The sequence below is a fragment of the Solanum verrucosum genome, unplaced genomic scaffold (genome assembly GCF_900185275.1).
Source record: "Solanum verrucosum unplaced genomic scaffold, falcon-dt-bn FXZP01000163.1, whole genome shotgun sequence".
Taxonomy (NCBI): domain Eukaryota; kingdom Viridiplantae; phylum Streptophyta; class Magnoliopsida; order Solanales; family Solanaceae; genus Solanum; species Solanum verrucosum.
This window is the reverse complement of record NW_026020379.1, coordinates 329,836-348,982: the sequence shown is the minus strand read 5'-3', so window position 1 is coordinate 348,982 and position 19,147 is coordinate 329,836. Positions and strand designations below refer to the sequence as shown.

Below are 19,147 nucleotides of genomic sequence, written 5' to 3'. Positions count from 1 at the left end.
GAACATCTACTATCCTACTACAACTTTTTATTATTCCAAATGATATTGATTTATCTAATATATATATATATATATATATATACTTATCGTTAATCTATCGATTCATAGAATTTCTCATTGTTATCTTCTGCATCGAATATACCATTCCCCTAACGTTTTTTCACTTTGAAAAATTGGAATGATTTGAGTGGCATGATAAAAGTTGAAGGTATATTTTAACCTTTTTAATTGTTTATTATTTCCAGGAGCTTACAATCTTATTAAAATTTTATTTCATAACTCAACTTATTATTTAATAATATTTATATAATCTCTTAAAGTTATATATTCGTCGTCATTAATATAGGTACAAGTGCAAAGTGCGTAGTCAAAAACTATTATTGCAAAAACTCTTTGAATTAGCTTTATGTTTTTTTCTTGGAAAGTTCTAAAAAGAACTCAAAAAATAACCTAATTAGAATTTAAGATCTATTTCAAACAGATAATGTATAAAATTCAATTATATATATTTGAATGTAATTATCAATTTAAATTAGTAATATATAAAGAGTCAACTTAGAGATCAAGTTCTCCTATTCTTAACGGTCGAAGTATACAAATATTTGATTTTGGAAACACAATTTAAGCCACATCTACCATGTATAAAAGTTTGCAATTCTATCTACTTTAGAATAATTTTATACATGTGGTGTCTGGAGTTAGACTTGATCGATAAAATGTATGACATATTATATGACTGAAGTTTAGGCACATATAGCAAAAAGTTCAATTATTTTTGCATGAAATTCATACACATATTGTTGGAGTTTATCACTTTGCTTGAACTTCAGTAGAAATGTATAAACTTCAATCATATTTAAATTCAGACTATTTCAGCATTATCGTAAGCTCGCTTGTGTGCGTAGTTTGACCAATGTCTATATCCAAATATGTGCTTTTTTTCTGAAAGTAATAACAATTTTAAGATTGATAAAGTAAGATTTAGACCTTATTTGTTTGCACTTATTAGAAGTTTAAATCATTAGGTCATTTAGTGTATTTGCTTACATTAAGATTTAAATAATTGTTTGACTTGAATAGGTTTTAATTATTAAGATCTTGAACAAAATCTTAATTTATTGAGAGGTATTTTTGTGTGGATAATTTTTCACCGCCACTCTATCTGCAAACACTAGCCACTACTAACATTTCTGCCATCACAATCATTGTTACCGCCACTATCGTCGCCAACTGCCAACCACTATCAACTATCACAACTACTACTAAAAACTATCACTGTTGCCAATTATTTTTGTCAGTTGATACCACACCTACTGTTGGTGTAATATACCACAAATATAATAAATTACAGTTGAAAATAAAAATGACAAAAATGAATAAACAAATATTTAGGTTGAGGCGCGAATATCTCTCTCTCTTTAAGGAGATTCAAGCCCATTGCGGCATAATCTACACCGATCCAACAATATCACTCTTGACTTGTCCCCTCCAGGATACAACAGTCCAACAACGTCGTACAACTCAAACAAACTCCGGATTAGTTGAAGAGTCCAAAGCTCCACAAAAAGAACACATTCTTCAACATATAATTACTCTCTTTTATATAGTGAATATAGTTGAAGACTTAGAATATTTCCTTTGTCTCAACTCTCTCTTTCACTACACTAACTTAATATTTACAATATAATACTACTCATCTTTTTTCTTTATATTTTCTTGTAATCTCTTGTTGTCTACAACCCAAAGGAAGACCATCACTATTTATAGGAGAGGAAATCTTCCTTCTAATGAATAGGAAGATAATGGGGTAGTTAATAGGGAAAATGGTGCACCACTAAAAAACAAGAAGAAAAAAAGAGGTTAAATGAGAATTGATCTCCAACCAAGTGCACTATTTAACCTTTTTATTATGTGTGCTAACAGATAATATTACTCCATATCAATTTAAAAAACATATACATAAAATATCTATTTTTATTGAGAGATAGCAGATTCAGGTGTCCCGTTTTAGTATATAAATTCGCCACTGACTATCACTGTCAATCACTACCATCACTATGACCATTTCCTACTTCTAACCATCTCTATCATCACAACTAGCACCGCCGCTCATTACTATCACCAATATATCATTAACCACCACACATTATTCGGCCAACACCAATTACTAACATCAACCAACTTCACCATCACAACTATCACCACCACCATTACTAGTCACTTGACTAGCCATTACCGCTACCATCACTATACAACACATCTCCACTATCACTAGCGATTTTTTAATATTAACTAATAATTTATATTTATTAAATTTAAATATTTTTCTAATATCCAATTACTTTTTTTATTTGAATTCTAAATTTATTATATTTACAAATAATAAAGTATGCATATGCAAATGTTGAAAAAAAAAAATCTTAATTATTTATGATTCAAATTTAGAAATAACACCTTAATTATTCGGATATGTGTTCAAATTGAGATATCTTAATCTTAATGAAAATAAACGAGGCCTTAAGGCCTTCTTTGGCTCTATGCCCTCCTTATTCATATTCTACTATACTACTGAGATTATTTTATTCTGAATTATCAAAACAAGTAGGGGTGTTCACGGTTATTGATCTAAATCAAAACCAAATCAATTTAATCGATTTTCATATCATCAAAATCAAACCAAACAAAATATAATATAGATTTACTGTTTTGGTTGTAATCGGTTACAATTTGGTTTAGTTTGATTATTACCTATACACAAAAAAAATGATTCATTCAAAAGAGGGAAACAAGACAACAATTCATTCAAAACGAAAAGTCATTCTAACGACTAATACAGAACTTTCGATCACTAAATTTACTGTGAATAAAGCTTTAAATTCACAATTTTGGCTTAGAAGGAAGATATAATGACATTCTTATAATCCCACCAAGAATTGCCATAGACACCCGTATATGTTACACCGATAAGACAAATGTTTTTGTGTTGAACGTTTTTGCTTTCATAAAAAAATTATAAACAAATTTTGATGAAAACATATATAAGATATTTAAAATTATTTATAAAAATAATATATTGTGCATAAATTATAATAAAATATATGTTTATAATTTATCGATTTAGTTTTGTTATTTTTCATTTTTTTTTTAATAAAATCAAATCAGATACTATTGGTTCTTAAAAACCTAAAATCAAACCCAAATAAAATTAATTTAATTCGATTTTCAATTTGAATTGATTTTTATTCAAACCGTGAACCCTATGGAGAAACCATCATCCTAATAGTATGTAATATTTTATTTTATTTTTTAAAAAAGAAAATTTGCACAACAAACTCCTTTACATGTCATCACATAAATCTTGGAGGAAAAAGAAGAAAGAAACAAAATTGAACAACACACACATGACACACCTGCCAGTGCCACTTCTCTCCACCTCAAGCAGCCTCACTAAATTTAAAACTCAAGTGTCACAATCCCCAAATATGCCTTTCTACCAAATCTTGTATCAACTTATGCTTCCTCTATCTCCAACATATAATATAATAACAATTAATTTTTCCTCCTCTATTTTTCCTGCAAACCCCAGGTTTTATTTTTCTATTCTTGTTCAGTTCTTGAAAATCTTTGTTACTGTTAATTAATGCAACAATAACATCTTTTTTCTTGTTTGCATTACATTCCCATTTTGATGCATTCCATAAAGTTCAGATTTTTCTTCTTCCCTTTTGTATTTGCCACGTTTTCTTGCTTTCTTGAACTGGGATGATTCTTGAAAGTTGTAAAAATGCCTTTATGAAATTTCTGGAATATTTACAGTATCTTGACAGTTTTCTCAAATGGGATTCCTCAAAATTTGAGGTATTATGGAGTAATAAGGAAGACACTGCGCCCTTCCCCAATCTCCTTTTGTTTTCAGTTTTTGATACTCAAGATTTGAGTTGGGACTTGAAAATTATGTAAGTTTTGAGCTTAATTTATACTTTACTATATTAGAAATTTGTTTGTAGTGCAGTTAAAGTTTTCTTGTATATTTGTTGGTTTATTTGTCCATTTACTTACAAGATTTTAGCTGGTTTTTTCTTAGGTAAACGTCACATTTTCTTGCCGTGAATTTAGGCTGGGACAATAGTGTACTTTTGAGTATTTTTGCCAAATGTCATATTATGTTGGTTTTGCTTATGTTGCTGATGTTGCTTTATGTTGTTATTACAAATTAGAAGTCTAATTTTTTGAGTCAAGTGTACATTAAATCTGAGGGGTAGTGGTAAGGTACATTATAAGAATTTTGGATTACATTTGAGGTTCACTAGATTACAAAACATTCCAGAGAGGATTGTGTTTAAGGTAGTAGATACGAACCGAATAAAGGCTTTTGTCCCATCCATTTTACTGGCATTGATGGTTTTTCGCGTTCAAATAGCATAAATAAGGGGTTTCAAGGCTATTCTGAGGGTTTTGAGAGCCAAGAAGACCTAGTGCTTTAGAAAATGGGGCAGTATGCACCCGTCTGGGATCATAAAGCATCGGTCGAAGTGACAAAAAATTCGAGTGGGATGAATCAGGTCACGCTTCGCAACCCTCAGGGTGCCTCTGTTCTGGTTAGAATCTCTAAATCGATCTGTTCGTTTAATTAGAAGTAATGATTTTATGATTCTAAATCATCTGTTAGATCTCCGATCGATTACAAAGAACTTCATTGATACTATTACTTAACTCGTGTTGTAACGATTTCCTTGTATGGCTGTTTACCCTTTGCCCAAATTCAGATTAGCTTGCATGGAGGACAAGTTACTTCATGGCGGAATGATCGAGGTGAAGAGCTCCTATTCACTAGCAAGAAGGTATATGTTTCCATGTTAGTATTAGTTAATTCTTACATCGGCTAATTCAACAAATGATACGAGTGTTTTGTCTGGCGATTCAGATCTTTTTGTTGTATAGTCGATATCACCTGAATTAAATATCGGAATTTGGATTAAAGTTTTCTAATATCATAGCAGAAGATTTGGCAAAAAATTGGAGAATGTACTCTTTTAGATGCTTAGCTACACAAGTCAATCATCCTGTGTAGATATGAATTGCTAAAGTGAATTTCAGTGTTTTCGTTCTCATAGATTAGAGGTAAAGCGACGGCAGTATAGTCACCAGTTTACATTGATGTAGAGATTCCAGATGTCGAGGTGAAATCCTTGTTTATGAGTTGGTCATTCCAATGAGTATAGAATGGAGAAAGCCTTCTCACCCCCCCCCCCCCCCCCCCTCCCTTTATTTTGTATTTTGTTCTTTATATATATAAAAATTTATATCATTTGATCATTAGAGAATGAGGGTTGTTCATGTGAACCTTTGCCCGAACTTGTCGTATCTTTTTTTGTTTGGTCATAATACTCTCGTAATCATCTCACTAGCAAGAAAAGGAAAAAGATGTCATCATGTTTAACATGAAATAGCTTTCTCTTCTTTTTGTACTCCACTCACCCGCACTCTGCTACTCTATCCACCCACCTTGCATCCTTGGTCTTCTGTTCTTTTCAATCCCTTTCGTGTCCCACCTTTTATAAGGGAAGAATGAATGGTAAAAGATGTTTTTAGTTCTACACAAACTAGAAGTGTGCCTTATTGTCTAGCTTAAGATCTTGGGGATTCTGATGGAGCAAATGGCAGAACCTGATGAACTTTACAAACCTTAACTTGGAGTTACTTCACATAGTTTATTGCTTGGAGATTTGCTTCAGGAAGTTGCTGCATTTAAGCGTGGACATTGTTCTAGAACTTGGGATTGCTGAAAGATGATAATTTCCTTTAATTTTGCTCTCCTAAAAGCTGATGGTGAAGGCATTTTATTTGTCCATAGGATGTAAACATATTTTTTTTGCTCTGTAGTACTCCATTGGTGCCTTGATTGCTATGATATGTTCAAGATTATATCTGTTAGCATTTTCCTCCCCAGAATGAAGTGAGTTGAGAAACATAAGGTCTTAGGTTCAAATCCCAATGCAGGTGATTTCTTCCTATCTGTCCTAGCCTTGGTGGACCAAGTTACCTGGTACCTGTTGCTAGTGGGAGGTGGGAGGTGGGAGGTGGCAGGTATCCCATAAAATTTAGTTGAGGTGCGAGTAAACTGGCCAGGACACCATATGTATATATATATATATATAGAGAGAGAGAGAGAGAGAGAGACGGGCTAGTAGTAGACATGGCGGACTAATACCATAAAGTTGTGGTGGTTGATGGTGGCTATAGTGGGTATTCAAAGACAAGAATAGTAGTGTTGGGCTAGTTATATACTCCTTTGTCCTGTTGTCATCAATGTACTTCCTATTTTAGCCGGTCTCAGAAAGTTATTTTTGGAAAAATGGTAAATCCTTTTCCCGTCCAACAATTTAAGTAAAACTATAAACTTTTACTATTTTACAATATTTTAACTTTAATATGACTTCTATTGAACACTTCTTCACATTACAAACAAATACTCGAGACACTTCTACAACCAAGTTCATCTCATTATCTTTGTCCAAGTAAAGTAGAGTCCATTAGCTTAGTGCTTTATTATGAGTTCATCTCATTTAATCTTACGTCATCTGTTTCACTTGTAAAACAAGTATTTGCTATAGAAAAAGTGTGGAAATCTGATTCAATAATCTTATCCTTTGAGAAGATTTGACAGTGTTCAATTGTAACATGAGCATCACTAAATTGGTACTAGTTACTCTATTATTTTGATAACTCATTCCTTCAGACAGAACAAGACAATGTAATATCTTCTGCAGGATTCTTGTGTAAGGCTGGTTGGGGACCTTTCCATTACTTGATTTATCTGATCTCCGTTCCTCTATTATTAATATTCAGTTACCTTTTCTCCTTCCTCCCTTATTTTAAAAGGGGAATCATGTGTCAAAGTTTGTGGAGTTTCAAAGTTCTGTTCAAGGCATAATATTGAGAATGCGCATTGACAAACATTTGCCTTTATATTTTAGATCTCCAAATCTTCGAAATCTGCACGAGGAGGAATCTCTGTTTCCTTTCTCCAGGTACTTTTAGCAGTGCATATCATTGATAAATTCCTGTCGAGTACTGTAGAATAGATCACGTGATTATCCTACTTATGCTGCAGTATGGAAATGGTGGATCAGTTGGGCAACCTGGATTTTCAAGAAACAAAATTTGGACCATTGAAGACGACCCGCCATCTCTAATATCATTTGATACCCAAGGAAAATCTTTCATTGACTTGCTGCTCAAACCGTCAGAAGATGAACTGAAGTTCTGTCCTCATAAGTATGACCCTCACTTTGTAGCAAATTCTAATTGGTTTTATTAGAAGTTTGGGTCACTGAATTATGAGTACTGAAAATGTTTTCAAAGAAAGATATGTGAGTGAAAGTCTATGGCTAAAAAAAAGTGGAATTTTCACCGGTTTTCATGTTGGAAATTTTATTCCTTGGTGTAAATTTCAACTCAGAGTCTTTCAGTTTCATGGTTATTCTTGCTTACCGTTGTAACTTCCGAAATTTCCAGTAAATATTTTTCTTCTAATGTTTCAGCTTTGAGTTTCGCCTTCGGGTTTCTCTTGCATCAAATGGAAGCTTGTCCCTGATATCTCGCATAAGAAACATCACTGGCAAGCAGTTGAAATTCTCCTTTGCTTACCAAACATACTTTTCTGTTTCTAACATAAGGTATGCTGTTCTCTATGTGGTTTCTTATTGTTTTCATATCCATGAATTTTCTTACTTCCTGCTGTCAGCAATTTTATTGAAATCTAGTGTTCCTGGACAAGCTTGAAAGCTATTCAAATTTAAGAGAAGAAAGAAGAGGAACCAGTTTCTTTGTACATCATTGTTCATTTAAATGTTTGACCATTACTTTAGAGATTGATGATTTTAAGTTCTTTTAGAACTTAACATGAATCTTACTCACAGCGAAGTGCGTCTAGAAGGTTTGGAAACACTGGACTATCGTGACAACTTGTGCCCAAAAGAACTCTTTACAGAACAAGGAGATGCCATAACATTTGAGACTGAGGTAAATTTATTTATGCAGCCTAAATATCTCAAAAGATGTGATTATAGATGTTCAATTAGTTAAAATTTCAAATTAGGATGGTTTTGTGAAACACAATTTGAATAATGACTCAATATAGATATTTGCTATTTCCCTTGGTGTTTAACAATGTGGACTCTATCACTGTGCTACAAGACAAACAGAGACAAGTAAGGAACCATGGTTCGATTGATGTTAAATAAGAAGGTTATTTTTGAAGTTTTGACCAAGAGAATAAGTTCTCTTTTTCTTTCCATGACCATAGGCAAGTCCAATTAATTTGGAATTGAAGAAGTACCCTTTTTGATTTCTCGAATTGCTATTTCAAAGCTAAATTGTCTAAGCATCGTCTTTAACACTGCTGGTCATGTTGTGTTAGTACATTGATTTTTCAACTTTTTGGATCATATATACGTGGTTTCCCTGAACTGCATGTCGAAGTTGCATAGTGTAAAGTGCTCAGCTTACCATGTCTTGCATATCTGAAGCCTTTTGGTCTACTTTAGTAAATTGGTTGAGTGTTAATCTGTCTGTTTATTTTGATTGCACTTAGAAAATCATCTTTTTTTTCTTTCAGATCGACCGTGTCTACCATCACTCTCCTAATTGCATTGCTGTTCTTGATCATGAAAAGAAGCGAACATATCTGATAAAGAAGGAAGGGCTACCAGATACTGGTAAGTTGCTTCAGTTCAAGTCATTCTTCAAAACTATTTTCGATAGGAAGGAGCGGAGGTAGAGGAACATTTCTTTTCTGAAAATTTGACTCTTATGTCTCATAATTCTTCTCTTATAAACCTGGAAATGTTTGTTTTCTGAAATGAAGTATTGCTTAATTATCGAACTCTCTGCAAGGAACAAAGTGTAAATGTCAGTTGACATCAGTCTTTCACCATTATATTTAGTGTTAGAGAAACTTTTATTGCGCTCTATCATGATCCTACAAGTTTGCTTAGTGAACGCATGATAGTAGACCTTCTACGAGTGGTAGACCAACTATAGAAGGCCATACTTGAGATTTAAACATTACTGAACCATTTTTTGAGCCACCTTTATGTCAAGGGAATTCAATATTATATGTACAAAATAAATTAGTTTTACTTGTCTATGACTGAACCTAGTGTAACTGTTGCGTCGTCTTGTCTTCTTCAGTGCTATGGAATCCCTGGATTAAGAAATGCAAAGCAATGGTGGATCTTGGCAACGATGAGTACAAGTACATGCTTTGTGTTGATGGTGCAGCAATAGAAAGACCCATCACTTTGAAGCCGGGAAATGAATGGACGGCTCGCGTGGAGCTTATGGTGGTACCATCAACCCTTTCCAGCGATGATCTTTCGTCTTTTTGAGGTCTGGCCTAAAGCATTTAGAAATGGCTCTATAGCTTAGTGAGAGAGCGTAATCCATTTAAACTAGTTTCCGTTTTTGCTAGACTGTTATCGTTCGACAGCCAAAGCTTGTCAATGGCTGTATGTTTTGGAAGAGGGCAAGTTTTTAAACTAAAATTGTTCCATTTCGGCACAATATTTATGTTTGTGCAATTGAAATGAGAAAGTGAAGGATTGATATATTTTCCGTGTTTGGCTATACTATATCTTGGAATGTTTTATGAAAAACATCTTCTTGAGCTGAGGGTCTATTGGAAACGTCCTCTCTACCCCCACAAAGGTAGGGGTAAGGTATGCGTGTAACCCACTCTCATAAGACCCTACTTGTGGGACTATACCGGGTATGTTGTTGTCCTAGTATATCTAGGAACACATATGTTAAAAGGTTATTCAGAATAGGTATATGGTTGATATAGTCGGCGAATCCCCAAGTTGGATCAATTGGCTTTGTTGTCCTTTATTTTGAGTATAAATATGTTTTGTACAATATTATTCACTTTTATACAAGGATAATACGTATGTATGTTGTTTTATCCTAGGTATAATGTGTGTACTTTATACAAGGATAATACGTATGTATATTGTTTTACTCCCAAGTCCCAACATGACCCATATACTGAAGTGGTAGCAAGTTAAAAATCAATTATTGCTAGCAAGTCAATGATGATGTATTCAATAGAGATTTCATTTGCCTGCATTTTTGTTTACGTATAAGAAATTTTGTGTCTTTAAGTGTTTAATTTAACTCTTATCATTCTTTATGACGAAGACAAAATTAGACTTTTACAATAAATTCAATTATTGGTAGTTTAAATCAAATCAATGTACTTACCAATGCTTTATCAGATCGCACACTCCTTTGCAACACATTTCATATTTTGATAGTTCATGTCGTAAATGATGAGTGTTCGTTCTTGATCTATGCGAAGGTAAAAAAGTATAATCGTCATGTACTCCATTGTATGATCTTGGTTAGGAACCGATCCTCCAATTGATTTAGAGATGTGTTTGTATAAAGATGGTTCTTCTATCTGACTCAACCTCAAACATTAGGTTATAAGGGAAGGATTGTCTCAAGTCCATATCAGGAGACAATTGCCATCCCTTTTTTGACGTGAGACTTCTTAACACTCTCATGCACATCTCCAAACCTCATTAACTAGAGCGTGGACAATATAATATGAGGTCTCGACATCGGTGAATAAAGAATTGGGATGAGTTTGTGTAACACCCCAGAAATGTTTTTGAGCTAAGACTTGAACCATTTGTCGTTGTGAGTAGGATTTTACGAAGGAATTTAAAATTTCTTAAGTATTAAGGTCAGGTCACTAGATGTAGCACCTTGAGTTCCAAAAAGAACTAAATTGGAAATAGCAAAAATCTGAAATTTTGCAAGTTAAGCTAAGTATGAGTTTTGGGTCGACTTCAAACGACCATAAATTCTAGTTCAAGATGAGTTAGGTGTGATAACAGATACCGTAGGAAAGATCTTTGAATTATCTTTCCAACATCACTGAGTTTGCTCAGTTTCGAGTTCGTATGAGGGAGATATGTCCATTCGAAGTTGGGTTGTCTAGATAAGGAAAGTCAAAACCGGATTTTTGAGGGGTATTTTGGTCTTTTCCTTACCCAATCAGATTTCATTCGTTTTTAGTAATATTTTAGGGGTATAATCTGATTAGGTTCAGTTTTATAATCCTAGTTTACACCTAGGGTTTTAGTTGAGAGTTCAAGAAGAGAAAAGAAGAGAGAAGAGGAGAAAAGAGGAAAGGATGAAGGCGTTCATCGACGTTCTTGAGAGTTATTGCGGATTGTCGCCATGGGTTTGATCCCTAAGAGGTATGTAAGCTTCCATAGTGTTGGGTTCTTTCACCCACACACCAATCATGATTTATTCAGCGTAATTTCGTTCTTGAAATTTTAGGATTTATGTTCTTGATGAGTTCTTGATAAGTGTTCTTGAAGTTTCATTAAGTTTTGATGTAAGATTCTACTTGGGTCAACTTCAAACGACCATATCTCTTAGAATATAGAGAGTTACGTGAACCATAACCTATCCAATTAAAGGTAATTGAATCTACTTTCCAACCTCACAATTTCACGTCAATCCAATATTTGAGTAAAAAGTTATGACTATTTTAGTAACCTATACAATGCTGTTACGAATTAGCCGACGGGAAAATATTGAAAATAACCGTTTTTGTCTTTTTACCTCCAAGAAAACCATCAACAAATTTCTTGACAAACAAAAAGCTCAAAACAATCAGATTTTCATCTTCACTCATGAAAATCAAAATTTTTGGCCATAGAGATTTCAAGAAACTAACTCGAGAATCTCAAGAAAGGTTTTCTTGATTGTTTACCTTCAAGCTAGGGTTTCAAGACTTCTAATTAAGTTCTTCTTCAAGATTCTTCAAGAATCTTTTTCTTCTAGGTATGTAAGGCTATCATAGTGTTGGACTAGTTCGTCCTCACGCCTACATCTACTTTCAGATCAGTAAAAGAGTAATCTAGGATACTTTCCCTAGATTTGAGTATTCTTGAGATAATTAAGTTGATTTTGAGTCCTTGAATTTATGTTTCTTTTAAAAGTTCTATTCCTAATTATCAAATAGCTATATTGTTATTGAGATCCTTCATATCATGAATCATAACACATGAATCATAATTCAAATTCAAGAGAGAGTTAAGAATAGAGTTCAAGGAAGCATTTGAGTTCAATTCTGAATCCTTTGAGATCCATCATCGATTTGAGTTAGATTTTGAGAAAGTAAGTATGAGAATGAGAAGAGTTGTACATGAGTTCCTTATTAATATTTTGACCCTTGAGTCGAGTCGTTCATGCCCATAAACTCCGCATGCACGTCGTAAGTTGAGCATCCTTCAGAGAAGTGGTGTCTTCAAGTTCTAAGCCTTTAAGTGTTGAGTTCCTAACCCCTCTTGAGAAGTATCTTTGAGTCATTGAGTTGAGTAGTTCATGCTCATAATTCCGCATGAACTCTGAGTTGAGCATTCTTGAAATGAGTAGTATTATTAAAGTTCTTGAGTTCCAAGTATTTGAGTTCTATCTATGGTTATTGAAAACCTTGCATTGAGTAGTTCATGTCCATAATTCGGTATGAACCATATTTTAAGAAGTCTTTTACAAACGTTTTAACTTTGTTTTAAGACTTAAGTTTTGAGTTTAGTAAAGAGTAAGTAGTAAAGTTTGAAGTCTTTTTCTTCAAAAGTATATGAGGACTAAGTATTCCCAAAGAGTTTATAAATGTTTTCACATTTAAATAAGAACGGAAACTGAGATTTCCAAAGAGCTTTCGGGCTAGTTTTCAGAAAAGAGTAATCGCTTTCTAAATGAAGTAAGAGAGGAAACTGGGATTTCCAAGATAGCCTTTGAGCTAAGTTTTTGAGCAATTATCTCAAATCAGCAGAAAGAAGTATGTTTTTAAAACATAAGAGCTAGTATATTTTTGGGAGTAGTATTGAGCACCGATATGGGGGAGAGTTCAGACAACTCACAGCCTCCATAAACCATATAGCCACCATGGGTTATAAAGGGTCATACTTTTTAGATGAACCTTTTTCGAAATAGACTAGTGGATCCATTAGGCAGTTCAGGTCCTATACCTTTGGCCGGGTATAGGATGCGCTGGCAGCGTGAGGAAGATCGTTGTATCATCACAATAGCTCTTATGTGATGATTGTCGGTTAGAGAAACGCCCACAACAATATTTTGTATTTTATATACATCAGGTTATTTGTATTTTTACATACATTTCAAAGTTATGTTGTATCCTTGCATACACATAGAGTTGACAACATGTTTTTAAACAATTTGTTTTTTTATATTGCACTTGTTTTAAATTGCTTTATATTGAAATGAGTTTAGTCATATTGAGTTGAGTATTCAAAGTTGAGTATCCAGAGTTGAGTATCCAGAGTCAAATATCATATCTTTGAGTCGAATATCATATCTCTGAGTGGAGTATCTTATCCTTGAATACTTCTGAGTTGAGTAAGTTTGAGTAATGTTGAGTATTTCTTGAGTTGAGAAAGTTTGAGAAGAGATAAATATGTTTCCTTTTTATCAAGTTTCAAGTTTATGTTTATGTTTTAGAATTCCCCTTACATGCTCGTACATTCCACATACTGAGCCATTTGGCCTGTATCTTCTCATGATGCAGACACAGGTATTCAAGATCATCAACATGAGCTTCAATGATACATCCGGGAGTTCGAGTTATCTATGGTGAGCCTCCTTGTTTCCGGAGGATTTCATTTACCTTTCAGTTATATCAGTTGTTAGGGTGTCGTGAGTCTTGTCCCGACTTTCATCTTTAACAGTTAGAGGCTTCATAGATAGTTAGTATAGTTGAAAAGTCTGTATCATTTATTTTATTAAATGATTTAAAGACTAAAGTTGCCTTTTTATTATACAGAGTTTTCTTTGGATTTAAAGTTTGTATTTAAGTTTTATGAACTTTTATTTCAATTTTAAGCTTTTGCATGCTTAAGTTATTCTTTCGCTTGTAGTCAGCCAGGATGAGGGTTCGCTTGGGGACCAGCAATGGTCTTTGAGTGTCGGCCACGTCCAGGGTGTAGACTCGGATCGTGACAGTTTGACTCTGATACCATGTTAAATTAAGTCTTAGGCTTAACTTATATCCCAAAAGATAACTCAAAGGGAGGAGGATTGTCCAAGCATTATAAGGAGTCCACCCATATCATTAACTAATAATGTGAAACTTTTGTCATTCTTTAACACCTGACCTCACGTTCAATGCTTAGTATCTGGTGCGTAAACAAGTTTCATTTCGGGGGTCCAACATAGGGTGAGATGTGTCATGCTCTGATACAAGATTAAATTAAATCTTAGGTTTAACTCATACCCCAAAAGCTCAAAGGAAGGACGATTGTCCAACCCTATAAGGAGTCCACACATCTCATTAGTCCCGTTGTTGTCATTCTTTAACAATTTCTTTTTATGAACATAAGGCTTTATCTGTTGGACCAAACATCAATTATTGCATAATATGTGGACTAAATTACAAATGTTATAACTTATACCAAATTGGTTTACATTACTTTTAGGAATTCGAATCTCCTTAGCAGTTAGCAGAATAACGACAGTTTCCAAATGGCCACAGCAACTTAAGGGTGTGTTTGGTATGGAGAAAAAAATATTTTCCAATTTTTTTTTTCCGGTCCTTCTTAAAATTGATATTTCTATTGAAAGAAGTAGGAAGTAATAACTATGTCACACTTACTATGATGATATAGAGTCGGTGACACTCAAAGACATAGATAATCTCGTGAATTTTAGCCATATATACCATCTAGTTTTTCGATTTCGATTAAAAGGGACAGGATGAGCATCCTTCTGGTACCTTAGCTTCCCCACGAAATATGCCTCACCTAAAATAAAATTTAGATGCTGAAAATGATTTTGACAACTCATTTTCATTTAAGATAATAATATTATAATGAGATTTGCCAGAACCAAATAGAAAATAATTTAATAACAAACAAAAACATGAAGGAGAGACAGTTGGTCTTTTGTTCCCATTGTGGGAAAAGTTTTATAAATTTAGTATTAAATATCACTATTTTTTTATTTTATTTTTGCAATTTTGCCCAGACATTATCACAATTATTTTTACATTGTAAGAATTTTGAGATTTTAGAATTGCAAACATTAGAATAAATAATTCATATTATATTATGCACTTTATAGAATGGACAAGGCAACTTACAACCTAAAAGTGGGAGGGTATGAATTTATTTGGAAAATATTTTCGAGGCTCAAATGTAGACATGTCAACCATCTTTGTTTTAAATAAAATATTAAAAAAGAGAAGAGTAGTCCTTTTTGCTTGTGAGAGAGAGGGAGTGATATTTGAGTTTTAGGTAAGGAGAAGTATCCATTGCTATATTCATCTTGCGGTCGTTTAGTTAGGAACAAATTATCTTGAAATTAATAATTTTGAAATAAATTATTTCATTATGTATATAAAATAACTTATTCTATCACTATAGTATAAATGGTAGGATAAATAATTTCAGGATTGCATAGTACCTCCAATCAAACGCAGGATAAAATAGTTTTATATTTCTATCTCTGGAATTATTATACCTTATACCTCACATCAAATGACTCCTTAGTGCTACTTTAAGTTTGTGCCTCTTGACATGATAATGACGCTACACTAAAACTGATTTTTTTTAGCTGCAATTAATTAGAAGTACTAGTTTAATTGTTGTTAAATATATTCTTTTAGAGGTAATTACTAGTGACAATTGCATATTAACACTCTTTATAAATGTCATTAAAATCTATTACGACACTAGATCTAATTACAATTAACTAACGTCGATAAAAAAATTAACACTTTTTATTAATATGTATATTTATTACCGCTAAAAAATTATATATTATATTTTGAGTAGAAATATTGGTCCTCCCTTAAGAAGAAATTGTAAGGATAATGCTCTATCTGATGTCTTGCATTAAGAATACAACATTTGGTTAGCATTTTGGTTTTTGCATAAAATTCAACATTAACAATACAACATGTAGTTAGCACGAAAAAAAGTTCGAAATATATTCGAACTTTGATCGATATTATTGTAACAATTTCAAATTTTGGGCAGCATTTATCATTCCTTCCATTATTTAATAGTGTATTTTAAAGATTGAGCCCATGTGAATATCATAAATGTTGCATCATTATAAATAGTAACTTGTACAGTACACTTACATATCTTTATAATGCAGGGATAGTAGATCCTGTCCAAAGTTTGAGATTGTTACAGTAATTTCGATCAAAATTCAGACTTTTTTCCCTTAGTTGGCAATTGGTAGTTCTTGCAATTTTTTATTTTAAAAAAAATTGGGGTTCTTGCCTAATATTCGGCTAAGGGTAAATTTCACATATGATCGCATAATTATCACTTGTTTTTATAAATGTCATTAACTTAACATCACTAAATTTTGAAATACTATAACTAAAGAATCACAAAATCGGAAAATGCTAAACTTTTCGATGCTAACTTTTTTTAAAAATAAATAATAATCTAATAAAGAAAAATTCAATTGAAAAACTTGACTTGATCCGATCCAAAAGCCAAATCCATAGGAAAAAAAGTAAAATATTAAAAGAATAGTTCTTATCTTTCTGATTTTTTTTTTTTATATATATATGCTAACACAATTCCCATGTTCAACATCTTTCACAACTCCAATTAATTCCTTCAAAAAAAATTCACTTAACATTATCTTTTAGTAATATTTTACTTATTCATATGAACTTGAATTTTGGATTGCATTATAGATTTTTAAAAATGTTTTAAACTAAAATTTGAATTTTCTAAGTTGTTTTTAAAAAAGAGTTAACATAAAAAATTTAGCATATTTATCTTCCATAATATTTATTAAAATTAAAATTATATACAAACGGTAATAACATCACATTTCTCTCTCTGTCTTCACCATACACACACTTCCAAATTCCACCTCCATAACCCCACAAAACATCTATCTTTTTATTCTTTTTTCCAATCCCCAAAATCCTTTCTTTAATTCCTACATCATATAATCTTGATCTTGATTTTGATTTTTCATATTCATCAAGATTCAAACTTTACCCTTTTATGCACATAACCTGTTTGATTTAATGTAACATTTCTCTTTTCATAATTCATAAAGATTTGCTTATAAATCAAGAATCAAGAAAAAGGGGTCTTTTTTTTGGATTCAAGAATGTCACAGATGCAACCATTAAAGAAGCCACCAGGCTTCAAAGATCCTACAATTCCAATCCAAATGCCACCAAGAAAAGTTAATCTTCCACCTTCTTTCAATGCACAAAAGAAGAAAAACAGAAGTTGTTGTTGCAGATGTTTTTGTTGTTGCTTTTTGATTATACTAATCTTGTTACTCTTATTAGTATGTGCTTGTGGTTTGTTTTACCTTTGGTTTGATCCAAAACTCCCTGTTTTCCATTTAAGATCTCTTGAGTTTACTAAATTTAATGTTAGTGAAAGCCAGGATGGGCAAAGATTGAATGCACAATCAACACTTGGGGTGGAGTTAAAAAATCCAAATGTGGAGCTGAAGATTGTGTATGGTGATACTAGAGTGGATTTGAAAGGCGAAAGCGATGTAAACATGGGTGCAGGTGAAGTTGTTGGTTTTGTGCTGGAGAATAGGAAGGTTAAAGTTGTTAAATTCGTTATGAAATCGAATGAGTTGTTGTATGATGACAGTATTGGGAAATTGATTATGAATGGATTCAAGAACAAGAATTTGAGAGTTTCTGTTGATGTGAGTACTGATATTGGTGTTGGATATAAAGGATGGAAGAGTTGGAAAATTAGAGTTAAGGTTTCTTGTGGATCTTTGAGGTTAAAGCAGATTGAAAATGGTGCTACACCAAAATGTGGCATCACCTTGTTTAACTGGTAAGCTAGTACAACTGTGAATAAATTCGAAAGCATAATACATAGACTTACACTTTTACTTGGCCTTCACCAGCAGCTGAACATCCCAGCTTTCATTGTGATCATCTTGACAGAGGTGTGTCTCGCGAACATCTTAACTTTGAGAATGTGTCTAGATGTGCATTTTCAAAGTTAGGTTGTTTACGGGGTTAAAATCAAGTTAAAGTGTCTAGATGCGTATTTTCAAAGTTGGAGTGTTAAGTTGCCTGTTGAGGTAAAGTTAAGATGTCTATCTATGTATTGTGCCGAATTAGAAAGCTTGGGTTATAACCTTTGTTGCTTAGATTGTATCGAATCCTCCAAAGATGCATAAATTTTAAAGGATCTGACAAACACTTTTTAAGAGTTCGAACAACATAGGTTATAGCTGATAGGTTATAGCTGAAGTGACCTTTGATTTATCATTTAGGTGGTATATACTGATAGTACAAAGATGCAGATAATGAAGCATGACCTTTTTGCATTTGAATTTCTGCTACAGATGAAGTCAATAATAATGTTCTGCCTTCTTAGTTCCTTACTATATTACAAGTATTGGAGTAATTTGTTGAAGTACCTTATTTTCTTGGTTATTGTTCCACTATGATAAATACTTTTAGGCGACCTGACATCTTCAGTGTATATGAATAATACTATTAAAGAATACATTGAATTGGTGATTGAACCATGCACATGGGGAGTAGCTATTACTTGTAAGTTTTAGGTGAAACAGACAAAAAAAAAAGTTTAAGAAAGATGCCATCTTAGCTTGTCACTTTAATGGAAAAAAAAACAACTAGTCATGATTGATATATCTAACATCTTTGGTGTACTATGAGAAGTACAAAGTACATGAATTAATCTTGCTAGAAACTATACATGAAGCATTCTAATTCTTGAATTGCACTTATAATTGTGTGTTTGATTTGCAGGTTTGATTTAAACTGATTGATTTAAGGAACGGAAGACATCGCTATCGGCTTAGGATGAGAAGAATGAAATGCTATTGTGCCTAAATCAAAGTTCATACATAAGTTCATAATGTTATACTCACCATTTAGATATAAAGTTTTATCCAAGTTAGTTTGAGAAGTTCCATCTTATAGTTGGTGTTTTTTTATAGTAAGGTAGTAGTAGGTGGAGTTGCAAGTATACCTTAGAATAATTTCAACTTGTAACCAAACTATAAGAGGATGAAAAAATAGTACTATAAGAGGTACATTTTACTTGTAAAGGCACTG

General features: G+C 32.8%; 2 protein-coding genes across 2 annotated transcripts; both read left to right on the top strand.

The window, feature by feature from the left end:
- The first annotated feature begins 3,400 nt into the window (after window positions 1-3,400).
- LOC125838936 (putative glucose-6-phosphate 1-epimerase) lies at window positions 3,401-9,601 on the top strand. The gene is made up of 8 exons (XM_049517936.1): window positions 3,401-4,598; window positions 4,767-4,841; window positions 6,978-7,031; window positions 7,115-7,278; window positions 7,545-7,679; window positions 7,923-8,025; window positions 8,621-8,720; window positions 9,196-9,601. Exons 1-8 carry the CDS (start codon window positions 4,488-4,490, stop codon window positions 9,390-9,392), a joined length of 939 nt encoding a protein of 312 aa, XP_049373893.1. The 5' UTR covers window positions 3,401-4,487; the 3' UTR covers window positions 9,393-9,601.
- Window positions 9,602-17,184: 7,583 nt separating this feature from the next.
- LOC125838940 (NDR1/HIN1-like protein 6) lies at window positions 17,185-18,880 on the top strand. Its single transcript, XM_049517942.1, has 2 exons — window positions 17,185-17,888; window positions 18,839-18,880. Exons 1-2 carry the CDS (start codon window positions 17,188-17,190, stop codon window positions 18,852-18,854), a joined length of 717 nt encoding a protein of 238 aa, XP_049373899.1. The 5' UTR covers window positions 17,185-17,187; the 3' UTR covers window positions 18,855-18,880.
- Window positions 18,881-19,147: the final 267 nt, after the last annotated feature.

Bases quoted from the DNA above. Each gene is read 5' to 3' on its own strand.
- LOC125838936 (XM_049517936.1), top strand. From the start codon at position 4,488: ATGGGGCAGTATGCACCCGTCTGGGATCATAAAGCATCGGTCGAAGTG. The intron at 4,842-6,977 runs GTATATGTTTCC...TTTATATTTTAG, and splicing joins TCCTATTCACTAGCAAGAAG to ATCTCCAAATCTTCGAAATC. The intron at 8,026-8,620 runs GTAAATTTATTT...TTTTTCTTTCAG, and splicing joins CCATAACATTTGAGACTGAG to ATCGACCGTGTCTACCATCA.
- LOC125838940 (XM_049517942.1), top strand. From the start codon at position 17,188: ATGTCACAGATGCAACCATTAAAGAAGCCACCAGGCTTCAAAGATCCT.